The 13,722-nt window shown below is 38.3% G+C and overlaps 3 protein-coding genes and 1 pseudogene across 5 annotated transcripts; 1 reads left to right on the top strand and 3 right to left on the bottom strand.

The window, feature by feature from the left end:
• Positions 1 to 139: 139 nt before the first annotated feature.
• Positions 140 to 2,702, bottom strand: LOC121783304 (annotated as a pseudogene).
• Positions 2,703 to 3,057: 355 nt separating this feature from the next.
• Positions 3,058 to 5,727, bottom strand: LOC121783956 (synaptotagmin-4-like). Its single transcript, XM_042182141.1, has 13 exons — positions 5,623 to 5,727; positions 5,456 to 5,539; positions 5,301 to 5,351; positions 5,106 to 5,226; positions 4,912 to 5,033; positions 4,719 to 4,820; positions 4,569 to 4,643; positions 4,406 to 4,485; positions 4,182 to 4,332; positions 3,857 to 4,087; positions 3,488 to 3,781; positions 3,284 to 3,397; positions 3,058 to 3,201 (listed from the first exon to the last, which is right to left on the bottom strand). Exons 1-13 carry the CDS (start codon positions 5,725 to 5,727, stop codon positions 3,058 to 3,060), a joined length of 1,674 nt encoding a protein of 557 aa, XP_042038075.1.
• Positions 5,728 to 7,402: 1,675 nt separating this feature from the next.
• LOC121784490 (probable glycosyltransferase At5g25310) lies at positions 7,403 to 10,714 on the top strand. The gene is made up of 4 exons (XM_042182631.1): positions 7,403 to 7,764; positions 8,443 to 8,591; positions 9,582 to 9,933; positions 10,023 to 10,714. The coding sequence occupies exons 1-4, from the start codon at positions 7,522 to 7,524 to the stop codon at positions 10,683 to 10,685; spliced, it is 1,407 nt and encodes a 468-aa protein (XP_042038565.1). The 5' UTR covers positions 7,403 to 7,521; the 3' UTR covers positions 10,686 to 10,714.
• Positions 10,654 to 13,038, bottom strand: LOC121784491 (ACT domain-containing protein ACR2). 3 transcript variants are annotated; one of them, XM_042182632.1, is made up of 8 exons: positions 12,769 to 13,038; positions 12,625 to 12,703; positions 12,349 to 12,400; positions 12,160 to 12,274; positions 12,024 to 12,091; positions 11,348 to 11,947; positions 11,174 to 11,278; positions 10,654 to 11,097 (listed from the first exon to the last, which is right to left on the bottom strand). In XM_042182632.1, the coding sequence occupies exons 2-8, from the start codon at positions 12,693 to 12,695 to the stop codon at positions 10,783 to 10,785; spliced, it is 1,326 nt and encodes a 441-aa protein (XP_042038566.1). In that variant the 5' UTR covers positions 12,696 to 12,703; positions 12,769 to 13,038; the 3' UTR covers positions 10,654 to 10,782. The 3 variants fall into 3 exon arrangements, with proteins under 3 accessions (XP_042038566.1, XP_042038567.1, XP_042038568.1); XM_042182633.1 differs by having other exon boundaries at positions 12,625 to 12,696; XM_042182634.1 differs by having other exon boundaries at positions 12,160 to 12,400; positions 12,625 to 12,687; positions 12,769 to 13,037.
• Between the last annotated feature and the right edge of the window lie 684 nt (positions 13,039 to 13,722).

The following is a 13,722-nucleotide window of genomic DNA, read 5'->3' as shown; positions in this document are numbered from 1 at the left end:
AAAATGTGAAGAAATATAGATGAAAAGATGAGTATAATATGTGTTCCACTTTTACAAATTAAGTTTATAGTAAAATACTAGTAAAGTAAGTTAATAAAGTTTACAGTATAGTTACTTTATATAATAAACGGAAGAGTACTTGAATTGCAAAAAATTTGATCCCAAAGTTAGCTATCAACACAATGGCTACATATAATGAATGGTATGTGTACACAAAATTCTCTAAATCAATGGCAAATAAATCAAGAAATGAACAAGAAATTGTTGTGACAAATATGCAATCTATGTTGCTACTGTTTCGTTAGAAGATTTTCCGTGTTTCATCATCGATTCTCGTATTCGAGCAGGCGCTACCAACCCAAGATCTTCGAGAGTCTATCGGATAGATTCGCTATCACGAATTCTGCAAACACCTGCAACGCGAATAGAGGAGACACGTGTAAGGAGGAGACACTCGGCTCGTCTTGTGCTAGACTGTCACACAAGTCAAGATCCGGATCCAAACTCTATCAAACACCGATGATATTACAAATATGCCACTAGCGATCATGTTAACGAATCTTGACCTATCAGACAGTCTGACTCAAGTTTTTGTATGTGCTCGTTACCTGAATTGAGCCAAGAACATAGATGGCCGAGTAATGCCGGCCATGAATCATCATGTCGGCCACCATGGCGAGCGGAATGGTAAGAGACATGCCCAAGGTGGCCACGAGTGGCGTTGTCCAAACGACACACAATGCCCTAAGCACGAGCAGAGCAAAACGGTAAGACTATATGCAGTTGGTGTTTCGTTTCAAGTTAAGAAAAAAGCAGTTTCCCGTACCAAAAATAATCCGAAAGAACGCTCCCAACGAGCCCATTAGCAATAACAACCTCATCCATCTTAGCAGAATGAGGGATGGTGAATTTGGGTTCTATACCTAAAGCTGTCAACGGCCACACTGAAAACGAACACGGAGTTAGGGTCTACAGTTTATGATTCATGATTCCAATACGAGAAACACAGAGAGCACGCAACGACTTACCAAGCCACCAAAGAGCCACGAGCGTGAATAGGCCAATGTAGCCAAACAGCTTCTGCACGTCGACCCTCTCTCCCTCCTCACCAGAAAACTTCTTCAGCAGCACTGCAGCATCGAAGAATTAAGTAACACGGTCATAAGCTGTTTAATCATCGATAAGAAAAGCTCGTTACCAGTAAATAAACCGTAAGTCATAGCTGATAGAAGCCCAAATACATCCCCGGAAAGAGAGCGTTTGCTACTTCTTCAACAGAAACAAAAAGTTCGAACCAATCAGTCCTGAAATATACATTACAATCGCAAACTGAGGAATAACATGAAATCGATGCACATACTTAAAGCAGCACTTCAAATTCAAGAAAACGGGGGAGAGACACTCACGAAGACATATTTAGCTCGGACTCATCAGCAACCCAAGTTTTTCCTAGGGTTGTCATCACAACACCACCAATGCTGACAAACACAGCAACTATCTTTGCGAAATTCAACGCGTCTTGGCCCAAGAACGCCCCAAAGAAGAGAGTAAACAGCCCTGAGGTGGATGACAAGACGGTAGTACTTGCAACACTCGTACGTGCAAGAGCAGCATTGGAGAAATACTGAAAGCGAATTCGACAATTTCCTCAAAACTAACTTGAATAATGCACATTAAACTACAAGATAGGAGCTACCTCAGTGATGAACCAAAGAGGGGCAAGGTAGAATCCGTAAGTGGCGATTTCTTTGGCTGTGATTTCTTTCTAGGGCTTGATACTTCTAGAATCATCTACGGAGACCAAGGGCTTCCCCTCGCCAAGGTCTATCTCACTGTCTTTCCTGCTAATGTGCCCTTGAATTTCGATTTCAAAGATCTTGTGTGCAGAGCCTAGACCGGGGCAAACGTTGTCGGCCTTTTTGCTACGTTTCTTGAGGATACTACATAACCAATCTTTGATGAATGCTATAGGTATGTATATCACCATTAAAGAAGCTCCAAGGTATGTCACAGCAAATGGCTGCTTATAGTCTGTGAAAATATCCTGTTTTAGAGAACCACATTCAAGATTCAATCTTTTTTTCAAATTAACACATTTCAATCCAACATCCAAAACTTATTTGTATGCATATCTTTTTTTCATACTTTTCATACTACAATATGAATATGTGAAATTGCAAAAACAGAGTAATATACATATCTACGAAGCTAAAAGCTGCTAAATAAATCTGAAGAATACTTGAAAATGAGAGAGAGACCTGTGTAACCTCAGCAGAAGCAACCCAAATAACGACAACTGTAGCAATTAAGACCAGACCACCTCTATATCTCCAACCCATCACAGATTCAAGCAAATCCCAGATTCCAAAATTTGATCTTGACAAAAGTAATCAACAAAGATCTGAACTTTCTCACCCAAAAAATGCAGAATCTTGCAACAATGCCACTGACAAAAGGGACATCAAACAAAATTGAATGAAAGAAGCCCAAGAAAGCTGGATGGGGATGGGGAAAAGGATTGAGGTTAGAGAGAAACAAACACACAATATACTGTTAATTCTGACTGTAATCGGGTTTAGTTTTGAAAAATGGAGTCTTGACTGTGAAATTATTGCGCAGAAAGGAAGGTGTTTTTGCTTTCTCGTTTCTTCTCTCTCCCCTCTCTATCTACGTCATGTAGTGATCATTGACAAATGGTGTTGTTTAGTTAGAATTGAATTAAAATGATAAAGAGTATGGTAAATTCATCATTATTTGACTTGAAGTTGGAATAAAAGAATTAATTTATTAGAGCTATAAGAAGTCATGAATATTGCTAACTTAACGAGGTTGAAAAGTGGCAATCATATGCAATAAATTACTCAAGACAAATCTACTTCCAAATGTCCAACAATAGGAAGGAACCAAAACTCCTAATCTCATGCTTCTTGAATTTCTTCTCATCACCAAGAGAACAATCATAAAAAATGTTACTATGAAATTGTACAACAATTGCTATGTTTTACATTAAGTGTTTAATTTTTTTTCTCAACTTATCAAACTTCTACGTAGTTGATTTCACTCCCTGACAATAGAGCGTGAGGTCCATTTGATATTTAGCTTGACGTTTCCTGATTCAGTACCATCTAAATGAAAATCATCGGTCAATTCTCCATCCAATATAACCCTTGTCAATGTCAATATGCATCTCCCCATTTTATCCTAAAACATATTCAATTTTCATCAAGAAATCAAGAAGACATAAAAAAAACATTCATTTTCATCAAATGTGAAGAATCACCACCTTCCCAAATGTGTCATGGTCATAAACATCAACCATCAGCAGCTCATGCAATCCATCCTCAACCACAAAATCAAATGTCTGATTCCAAACTGGATTCAATGTGTCATTCAGCACCTGCAAAAAAACACAGTACACCTACTTGATCAAGATCAAGACAACATTTTTAGTACTAAAACATGCAAGAAGGGTTCAAGAAAAGGGCACCCTTGTCTTGTTTATGTTCTCGGATTTCTTCATCGTTAGCACGACAAAAGGGTCCGATTTCCCCATGATATCGGTAGCTGGCAAGCCCTCCGCAGACACCACAGTCACGGAGAGAACTCCCCTTACAATAATATCCTTCTTCTTTGCAGCAGCAGCTTCTTTCCCACTTGAATCTGCACCATCTTCTGTCAAATGCTTGAGTGCCTTCTCCAAGGAAGTTAGCCTAAAATCGGGATCGAACGGGTTACAAACATTCTCTGTGCTAAATGGACAGTAAAGCAGCTCCAAATGCACCTTCATATCCAAACAAAAGATCAGCCAAAAAATCCCAAAAATATCATCAAAAGTGCTGATTGATCCTATCCTAACCTGGCCGCGATTCTTGGTATCTCTCTGGATGTCAAGATCCTTCACGAGCTTCAACCACACGTCCTTCACCTTACCGGCCTCAAGATTGCGCAGAGGCACCAGAGCACAGCCGATTAGCTCAGCAGCTTGGACTCCTTCATCGTCATAGATCTTGATTGTCAAGTGCTGAGTGGAAGTGTCCTCAACTTCAAACTCAAAGTGCTCATTCCAGATTGGACTTGTTTGGTTGTCCTAAAACAAGATATTCAACTCCTCTTCACTACAAACCGGTACACAACTTGAACGTTAAAAGACAAAAAGGGCAAGGCCAAGATTCTGTTTTTACAATAGTTTTGCTGTTTTTGGTTCGATCAGGCAACGGGCGGATGCACAGCTTGGCAAATGGATCAGATTTGCCTATTATGTCTTTATTTGTCAGCTCCTTAGCCTCTATCAGCTTCACCTCCAACATTCCGACCGACTTAACCTCTAGGTAGCTGTATCAAGAAACACCATCAGCGTATAACGCTTTAAGAAAGAAAGAAACACGAAGTGAAGTGATGGTTGCACCTATAGTCTCCAGGTAGTATAGGTATAATTTTTCGGACAGGCCAAGTGATCGAATCTTCTATTGCATCTCGTATTGTGCCCTATCAAAATCTAGAAGCAATGTTCAGTGATCTGCATAAATCAGCTCTTTCTTGTAAAGATTACTGCAGAAAAGCCTCAAAACCTCAATGGCATCAGATATTCCTGGGATTGAAGATAAATCTCCACCAAGCACTTTTAGTGTAAAATCAAGATTCCTCTGCACTCAAAACTCCAAGTTTTAGGACAACCTTAAAAACAAGAAATGCAACAAATGTGTAGGGTTCAGATTGACCTTCTCTCTCAAGGAAAAACAAACAGCTCCAAAACATGGAAACTCATCAGCTAGAGGTTTGAATATCAGCCTAAAAACACCTGTGAATCCAATGTTCTTGACCTACATCCCACAAAAATGGAGTTGGGATTCAAAAAGATTGAATTTTTCTCACACAAACATAGCTATATGGGGAGGGAGATGGAGGGGGAGCCTGTATTGGCAGTGCCACCCCAACTCGAGTCTTGATTTCGAGCACGATGTCTGGATTTCCATCCCACTGCATGTCCATTTCCATAACTATCTCATTAGGCTCACTGTCCAATATGGCAACTCCTATTTCACATAAAAAATTGCAAGTTAATTAACAATCAAACAACATTATTAATCTTGACAAATCAAAACAACCTGTGAATTGTGGTGCTACAGTTCCAAGAGTCAATGTGGAGAACTTGAGAGAAGCCAAGATTGCTGGCCTATATTGCTCAAGAATTGGCTCTGCTGAGTCCCTTATCACTTGTGATGCCGCCTACGCACCACATACGTCAGCAGAAGAGTGACAAACTCGTGACTGAAAAAACGAGAAAAGAATATGTAATAAACCTGATCAACATAAGGCCATATTTTATATAGGTGTTGGTTAAGCCAGTTTAGCTGCAAAATGAGATCAATCACATTAGATAACATGAAATGGTAATATCAAAACAGAATCAAAATCCATGTAATAACTAACTCAACTTCTGCCTCTGTGAAAAGACAATCCAAGAAGGGTAGAATTTGTCGGGCAAAAGCTTCCTTGAATCTTGCACAGTTATTCGAGCCAATGCTGCTATTGCTGCTGCCTGTTTAATTTCATACAATTAGGCAAAGTAAAATTTAATTGTTTTTTTTATTCTAGAAAAATTAACTTATGCAAAAAAATTACCAAATCAATTCGTTTTTTGGATCTGATATTTTGGTATTTGGCGAATCCCACAATCAATCCGAAGGCAACAGCGAAACCCACAATGTAACCTAGGAAAAATCCCATCTTGGGAAGAATTAAAGATTTGTTTTTTTATTTTTCTTTGATTTTTTCTTGTGATTGAGTTTGAAGGTGGTGGAAAACGCAATTCAAGAGTGTTTATTCAATGTATACCAGCAAATTTGTTTCACATTTTACTTGGGATTGAATCCCACAAAAAAAATTGGATGAATAATTCTTGATTTCCAAAGCAATCAAGAATGGAAACGGTATTACCGGTCGATTGATGACGTGTCTGTCTTGATTGCTTGCCACGTGCCTAGTGTGATTAAGGGAAATGGCACGAACTAGCCTTTGTAGTAGTACAATTGATTCGAGTATAAAAGTTGTAAGTTAAATAAGCTTGTTTAGTTACTACTAATATATTTGCGTATGATATAATTTAAAAAAAATATTGAGATATGTACAAATTTAATTAACAATGGCTCGCCAACAAGACATTTACCTAAGTGAAAGGTCTTGGATTCAACAATGCTTATGTATTAGCAAACACAAATTTATGGGGGCAACTTAAGCCCTTGCCAATTTACTGTACTATTTTTTTTTCTATTATCGAATTTGTTTAAAATTTTAAACATTATTTTCAACTTTTATTAAGTTGACGTTGTTGCAAATCAAATTACTAGAAATGGTGGATTAAGAATGACTAAAATTTAAATCATGACGAATAAAAGAACAAATAAATTGGATGCAGAGAGAAGAATAAAATGTTGATAGTAAACCAAATTATGTGCTTGCATCCATCATTGCGTCTACATATGGATATTTTTTTCCCAATCTTGTGAAGTGGTAATTGTCCAAAAGTGATCTAAATCTATTTTTGTAAAAACATGGTCCAACGACATTAATAATTCACTGACATATTTGGTGACTACTAGGCTACTAGCCATGATACAAATTATATGATCAATGAAACTTTATAGTACTAATAAATTGTTTTTTCTTAAATTTAGGTGTGCCTATGTGTACTATAGCTATTCTTAACATAAGGAATGTTTGTTACATATACCTAAATTGAGAAATTATTCCTTTCCCATTTGAATTCGTTATAATTATAACTCAAACAGTCTGAAGAAAAAAACAATGGTCAACATATGGCAGTATCAATAAATGAAATTGTGTATAACTAAAAACCTTGATATATAGATCCTATGTATATAACCAATAGTAGCATTTAAAATTTAAAATTTTAAATTCATACATTTTAGGACAACAATTTTATGTTTACAAAAACATGGACCAGATGATGCTTTATCAATGAACTGATCAATAATTAAATTGTTGGGGAATATTGATAGTACTGAATTCCGTAAAAGTTTATTTATTTTCTCATATACACTAATTATACCAAAAATGAACGCTAAACTTAACTCATGTCTCACGCTCGCATGAGAATTTTAATGAATTTAAGCTGTCACCTTATAAGTGATACGTTGAACTTGCACATGTATCAAATATGACTGTATTTTACGTTTAGATAAATTAGATTCCAAATTGGTCACCCAAAAAAACAACTAAATTTGATTTCAAATAAATTAATTATGAGTAGCTAATTATTTACTAATAATAAACTATCTAATTATATTAATCCGTATTGTTAAACCCATTCCCACCTTCACACTTCAAAGCTCATCTCTCTCTATACGTATATATATAAAAAACCGTCTCTTCCACAACTTCACACACTATTGCGAGCACATATATATACATACATACTCTCTCTCTCTCTGTCTCTCACACACACCCACACACCCACACATATATATACATATTTACGTACAACTGCGTATCGAAGGAGAAATGATGGCGACGAGAATTACTGCTTCGATCGTCGTAGTTTCGGTGGTGATCGTCGCCGTGATTTTCATCTCCGGACTCTTCTCCGGCGAAGATGACGGATTGCGGCGGTCGTTCTCCGATCCAGAAGCAGATCGCAAAAAACTTCCGGTAGTTCAGTTGGTCGGAGCTGCGCGTAAGCGCGGCGATGAGCCGAGAGCTGTGATTTCTGCTGAAATTGCATCCAGATTCAAGCCGATTTCCAGAGTAAGCAGATTTTTGTCGATGATTTTGCAGATATGAACATTAGGCACGGTCGCACAGATAAACATAAATCTGATGGAATAAAAACCTAATTAATTACGTTTAGATCTTCGTTAGAGTGATTGCATGGTGGAAGGCAATACAGATTAAATTAATCTGAAGCGACTCAATTGATGTTCTTAGATTTTTGCGGATGAAGCTGTCATTTACGCTAATGCGCGCAGTGCTAATTTTTTTCTTTTCTTCAGTTTTGCGTTGATCATCTCGTGTTTTTATTTTTTTCTTTTATTTCGACTGTTACTTTAAAAAAAATACTTCCTCTATCCTATTCCACAATAGATGTCACCCTTTCTCATTTCTATTTTTGAAAAAAGTTTTTTATCACATGAGTATAAAAATTATATTTTCTCACTCCATTTAACACACAAAACAAAACCTCCTAAAATCTCTTGCCGTCCCACAAGTGTGACACCTTTTGTGGGACGGAGGGAGTGTAACATATTTACTGCGTGTGATTAAATGAAAAACACGAGAAATCAGTCTCCTTTATTTTAATTTACGGCTTGTGATTAGATGAAAACACGAGAAACGATTCTGCTTTATTTCGCCATTTAGAGTTGATTTGGTCAACAATTCTTCAAAATAAGTTGAATTTATTATAAAAAAATGTTGAAAATGCAGAAAAGAGCAAGTGATAAATTGGAGGAAGGATTGGCGAGAGCAAGAGCAGCAGTTAGAAGAGTGGCTTCACTCAGAAACAAATCGGTAATCATCGACAGCAATCATAATATTTCTTCATCAATCTATCGAAACCCCAGCGCATTTCTCCAGTAAGTGATTCTCCTCTGTTTTTAGCGCTTCAAATCCGATTATGCTAAATACCATTTTTTTACACCAAAATGCTTTATTAATTGAAATAATGGGTAAGGCGGAAAAGCACTCGCACGAGTCAATGCGTTCCATTTTCTACCACTAAATAGCTTCGAATTCCACACACTTACTTTTCATGCGCCATTAATCATTTTTACCCACATTGGACGTATACTTCCACAAATTAGAAATTAATTTGATCAGTACTATAAAATGTGAAATGAAATACATTAAATCATGAAATTTCATTTTTCTCAATTAATATCATTTGTGTGCGAAACGAAGTCTTTTGATAATGCTCAAAACATTGTCGGTTTATTAAAATAAATATTTCCTCCTTTCATATCCTTTCATGTTTTTTTTTCTTTTTTTTTTAAATTTCTAATGAAACTACCTTATTTTGAGTATTATCAAAAGATGTAGAAAAAATTGATTCTTGCTAATTTAATATTATGCTATTAAATCTTATAAACCTACAGAAAAATGGATCAACCAATTTGTGTTTTAAATGGCTATTAGTCTATTACCTTTTACATTTTTGCTAGCAAATTTAGCTGTCGTTACAAAATCTAATAGGCGGTGTGATAATAATTTGGAATTGATCAGAAAAAAATGAGGATCATAAATGAAATTTTGTGTGGTGTGGTTTAAGAGAGAGGGAGAGGCTTCTCTATGAAGCATATATAAGGGTGATTAGCTAGTGGGCATACTCATTGTTACCCCCACAATCAATTCTCTCTGGTTATTTTCAATGCTTAGAAAAGACTGAATTTCGTGCTACTATTACTCATTACCTTTCTGCATCAAACATTGCTCATCATGGCTCTGAATCATCTATCTTTTTTACCTCTACTTTGCCAAGATAGTTAAGCATGATTATGACTCAATTACGAGAGCTTCCTTTAATTAAGTATAATCAAAGATTAATCAAAGATGAATCATGGTTGCAGGAGTTACAAGGAGATGGAGAGAAGACTGAAGGTGTATGTATACGAAGAGGGGGAGCTACCAATAGTGCATGACGGTCCATGCAAAGACATCTACACCAGTGAGGGGAGGTTCATCCATGAGATGGAGCATGGCAGCCATAGATTCAAGACAAGCAGACCTGAACAAGCTCATCTCTACTTCATGCCATTCAGTGTGACATGGATGGTGAAGTATCTCTACAGCCCCAACTCCTACAACCTCACCCCCCTCCAAGAATTCGTCTCCGATTACGTCAAACTCATCTCCACCAAGCACCCCTTCTGGAACAGAACTCAAGGAGCTGACCATTTCATGCTCTCTTGCCATGACTGGGTGAGCACTGATCATCACCACCTAGTTCAAAGTCCTTGATCATACACAATCTGTTGTTTGTTTGTTTGAACACAGTATGTATCCTGCAGGGACCTCGCGCATCAGAAGGGAACGCGCGCCTCTACAGCACATCCATCCGCGCCCTGTGCAATGCAAACTCATCCGAGGGATTCAACCCTCAGAAAGATGTGAGCCTGCCCGAGATCCGTCTCTATGGTGGATATGTGGACCCAAAGCTGATCTCTCCTCCTCCCTCCACTGCCCCAAGGCCCCACCTTGCATTCTTTGCTGGTGGCCTCCATGGTCCGGTTAGGCCAGTCCTCCTCCACCACTGGAAGGGCAGGGACCCTGACCTCCACATCTATGAGTACCTCCCTAAGAATCTAAACTATTACGACTATATGCTGAAATCAAAGTTCTGCTTATGCCCAAGCGGATATGAAGTGGCTAGCCCCAGAATAGTCGAGGCCATCTATGCGGAATGCATCCCTGTAATCTTATCAGACCACTATATCCTCCCATTTAGTGATGTTTTGAGGTGGGAGGCTTTCTCACTGCAGGTGAACGTCTCAGAAATAGCACGGTTGAAGGAGATTTTGATGGGAGTAAGCGAAGACGAGGTTTTGAGGCTCAAGGAAGGGTTGAGAGGTATAAGGAAGCATTTTGTTCTAAACCAGCCTGCTGAGAGATTTGATATGTTTCACATGATCTTGCACTCTGTTTGGCTTAGGCGGTTAAACCTACGCTTTTGATAAGCAAAACTACTACTATAGTCTATATATATACAGTCCAATTCTTTTGTAGTACAGCTGAGAGTGTGTTAAGCTACTTATCTGTGTATGTACATGATCATTTGATGGCGCGGGAGAGGCGTTCGAATATGTCCCCAATCGAGAACTTAGGCCATTGAGTTGGTGTGGGAATGGCTTTGTCATCATCCATCACTGCAAGATCTATTGCACCCATCTCTCTCTTCATGGACTTGATGAACTCCAAATCCACATGGTTCCCTGAGATATCCCTCACATAGAATGCATTCACTGATTTCTCTCCTTGTGTCGCGATGTCTGCTCTCACCACTGCTAGCCCGTTCTCCCTAAGCACCCGTGTTATGTGCGAAAGCAGTCCCACCCTGCTGTACGCGCACAGCTCCACACGAACCCCCTTCACACAGGACAGAACAAAACTTTTAATGACGTAGAAAGGTTTGGCATTTGAACAATTGAAGTTCAAGCCATACCTCACAGACCCTTCGTTCTATCGCGGCCTCTAAGCATTTTATGACTCTGTCTTTCTCACTCTCCGTGTTGAATGCTCGCCCGTCCGCGTGTCTCACAAAGTACTCCTGCAGGGTGTTTCTTGTCAAGGATTTGAAATGTATAATTGAGAAAAGGGAAGGCATGTATATGTATACTTGGTATGCAAAGCCTCTGCAAGCATCTACTGAGGCATGAAAGATGACATATTGCATATCAATAAGTGTGCAGACAGTGTCAAACATTAGCCTTCTCCTGTCCTTGCATTGGATGGTGAAAATTGAGTAGCCCTTCTCAATGCACCTCTCAATGGACACACTCGTCCTCCGAGAGCTCGTTGGGTTGTCAAAGTCGCGCATGGATAGCATGAGCTGGTGGAGGCGCCGCTCCACTCTGGTGGTGCTGCTCAGCTCCCCCTTGGGGAGCCCGGCCGCTGGCTTCACCTCCTGGTGGCTGGCAGTACTATCCTCCTCCATGGCAGTGGTGGCGCGGAGGACTGTGGTCAGGTGGTCCTCGATGGCGTGGAGCCTGTGGTCATCGATGGGGGTGTCCACAGACTGATCTGATATGTAGGCGATGCAAGCCAGGAGCGCGTTGTGGCTCCACGCGTGCGCCTCCACGATGTTGCACCCCATGTCAGCCAGTGCTGCTGAGATCTCGGAAAACAGCCCCGGGCGGTCCTTACCTGTCATCTCTATCGCCTGAGCCTCCCCGCGGCTGACTGCCTTCGAGCTAGAGGCTTTCCCCGCGCTCACAGCCTGCGTTTTTTTCACTCAACTCAATCACACAACAGTGATACTAACAAGAAGGCACACACATCAAATCAAGAACCACCTGCTGGATGTAGTTGATCACTCTTTGATCAGTCACCTTGAAGCCCAGTTCATTTTTCACATGAAAAACTGCACAAAACAAGATCAAAACACTCTCTCTCACTTTCACAAAGAGAGAAGGATGCATACATACATACCATCCAAGAAACAGCCAGCATCACAAGAGATGTAGCCTTTAGATATGGTGAGGTTCAAATCAGTTAGAGCTTGCACCACATCCAACAAGAGGCTTTGCTTGTTCACACAGTCAATCTGTCCATTTCCATCCCATCCATAACCAAATTCTTTCTCTCTCTTCATAAAAATTGCAACTGCACTACACTAACCTTAACAATTGTGCAATCTTCTAAGCTTTCATTGTCCACATTCACTCTAAAACTGTAACCAACAAACACAAATCCACTTCTTTAAACACACACACATACACATATATACTCCCTCCATCTACGATTTGAAGTCACACTTTGACTCGTTTTGTAAAAAATTGCGAGTGTAAATGAGACCTTGAATCATGGACATCCCGAAATGGGACATTATTCGGTGACGGAGGGAGTATATAAATATAGTAGTGACAAAATTTGAAGATATATAAACTTAATTACGCTGGCCCATGAATCCTCTCTGGAAGGTTGTGAAAATCAGGATCAAAATAAGGGGAGCAAACTCTGTTCATCCTGCAAACTAAATCAATAAAGATTCATAATTTATTTCAAGAATGTAAGTGATTTGAGTGAGGTAATTAGTACCTCAGATTTTATGTTTGTGGCTTCAATTTTTTTTCAATCAAAAGGAGTTAAATCTCCAGTTCTTGATGAGAGGAGAGGTTTGCATGAAGCAAATGAGCATAGCTCAATCCCATCATCATCTACAACAACCACCAATTCCCACATAATGAAACTGCAATCAAATCAACTGCAAAGATTGCTGTTTTCTTTTTTTTTTCTTTTCTTTCTAGATAAAATGATTCCAGGATATGTTGCATTTGGATGCGATTAATGAGAGGTTTATATTGATGAAATGGATGGTGGAGTTTGAATTAGTTAGTGAAAAAAAACAAACAAACAGCCTTTGTCATTAATTCTTTTCATCCATAGATGTCTCCTTAAATATTGGAAAGTTGGAATACCTAACAATCTGTCTTAATAATATTATTACATGGAGTATTATTCGATTCATAGTGATTTCAACTTTCGGCAAAAAAAATGATTAATTCATACATTTAGAAATTAGAACCTGAAGCTAGCAAATACGCATAATATTTTGGACTAAAATAGAAGTTCTCTTTTGTTAAGAATAAAAATAGATCTGATTCTAATGTTTAAATAGATAGCGTTTAAGTTAATAATTAGGTTAAAATAGTTTAATTGTCAAATTTATCTGTGTTCTTATTTTATGACAAAAAACTGTTCTAGTAGAAGCTATCAATATTCTTAATTAAAATTGTAAAATGATCATATATATATATATAGAGAGAGAAAAAATGAACTTTTAATCTTATTTACACAACAAAGAAATAAAGAAGCAAATACATAAAGTGATCTAGCCCTACTGCAAATAACAAATTGCTTAAATAAATAGAAGATGACAAGTTTTAATATGTAATGTTATCCTATTTCGAAATTATTAGTGCAGTACTGTATTTGATTTGGGATAATCAAACAATATTTAATACCTAAAAAATATTGCTGATATTTGCAATC

Source organism: Salvia splendens, chromosome 21, assembly GCF_004379255.2.
Source record: "Salvia splendens isolate huo1 chromosome 21, SspV2, whole genome shotgun sequence".
NCBI classification, from domain to species: Eukaryota; Viridiplantae; Streptophyta; class Magnoliopsida; order Lamiales; family Lamiaceae; genus Salvia; species Salvia splendens.
Note: the sequence above shows the minus strand (reverse complement) of the source record. Positions and strands in the feature narration are given on the sequence as shown.

What these genes read in the sequence shown, in the direction of transcription:
- LOC121783956 (XM_042182141.1), bottom strand. Translation starts at nt 5,727, where the DNA reads ATGGGATTTTTCCTAGGTTACATTGTGGGTTTCGCTGTTGCCTTCGGA. An exon ending in CCAAAAAACGAATTGATTTG is followed by an intron (nt 5,540 to 5,622) that starts GTAATTTTTTTG and finishes GAAATTAAACAG; the next exon opens with GCAGCAGCAATAGCAGCATT. An exon ending in ATACCAAGAATCGCGGCCAG is followed by an intron (nt 3,782 to 3,856) that starts GTTAGGATAGGA and finishes TTGGATATGAAG; the next exon opens with GTGCATTTGGAGCTGCTTTA.
- LOC121784490 (XM_042182631.1), top strand. Translation starts at nt 7,522, where the DNA reads ATGATGGCGACGAGAATTACTGCTTCGATCGTCGTAGTTTCGGTGGTG. An exon ending in GATTCAAGCCGATTTCCAGA is followed by an intron (nt 7,765 to 8,442) that starts GTAAGCAGATTT and finishes TTGAAAATGCAG; the next exon opens with AAAAGAGCAAGTGATAAATT. An exon ending in AACCCCAGCGCATTTCTCCA is followed by an intron (nt 8,592 to 9,581) that starts GTAAGTGATTCT and finishes TCATGGTTGCAG; the next exon opens with GAGTTACAAGGAGATGGAGA.
- LOC121784491 (XM_042182632.1), bottom strand. Translation starts at nt 12,695, where the DNA reads ATGAACAGAGTTTGCTCCCCTTATTTTGATCCTGATTTTCACAACCTT. An exon ending in AAGATTGCACAATTGTTAAG is followed by an intron (nt 12,275 to 12,348) that starts GTTAGTGTAGTG and finishes GGAAATGGACAG; the next exon opens with ATTGACTGTGTGAACAAGCA. An exon ending in TGATCAACTACATCCAGCAG is followed by an intron (nt 11,948 to 12,023) that starts GTGGTTCTTGAT and finishes AAAAAAACGCAG; the next exon opens with GCTGTGAGCGCGGGGAAAGC.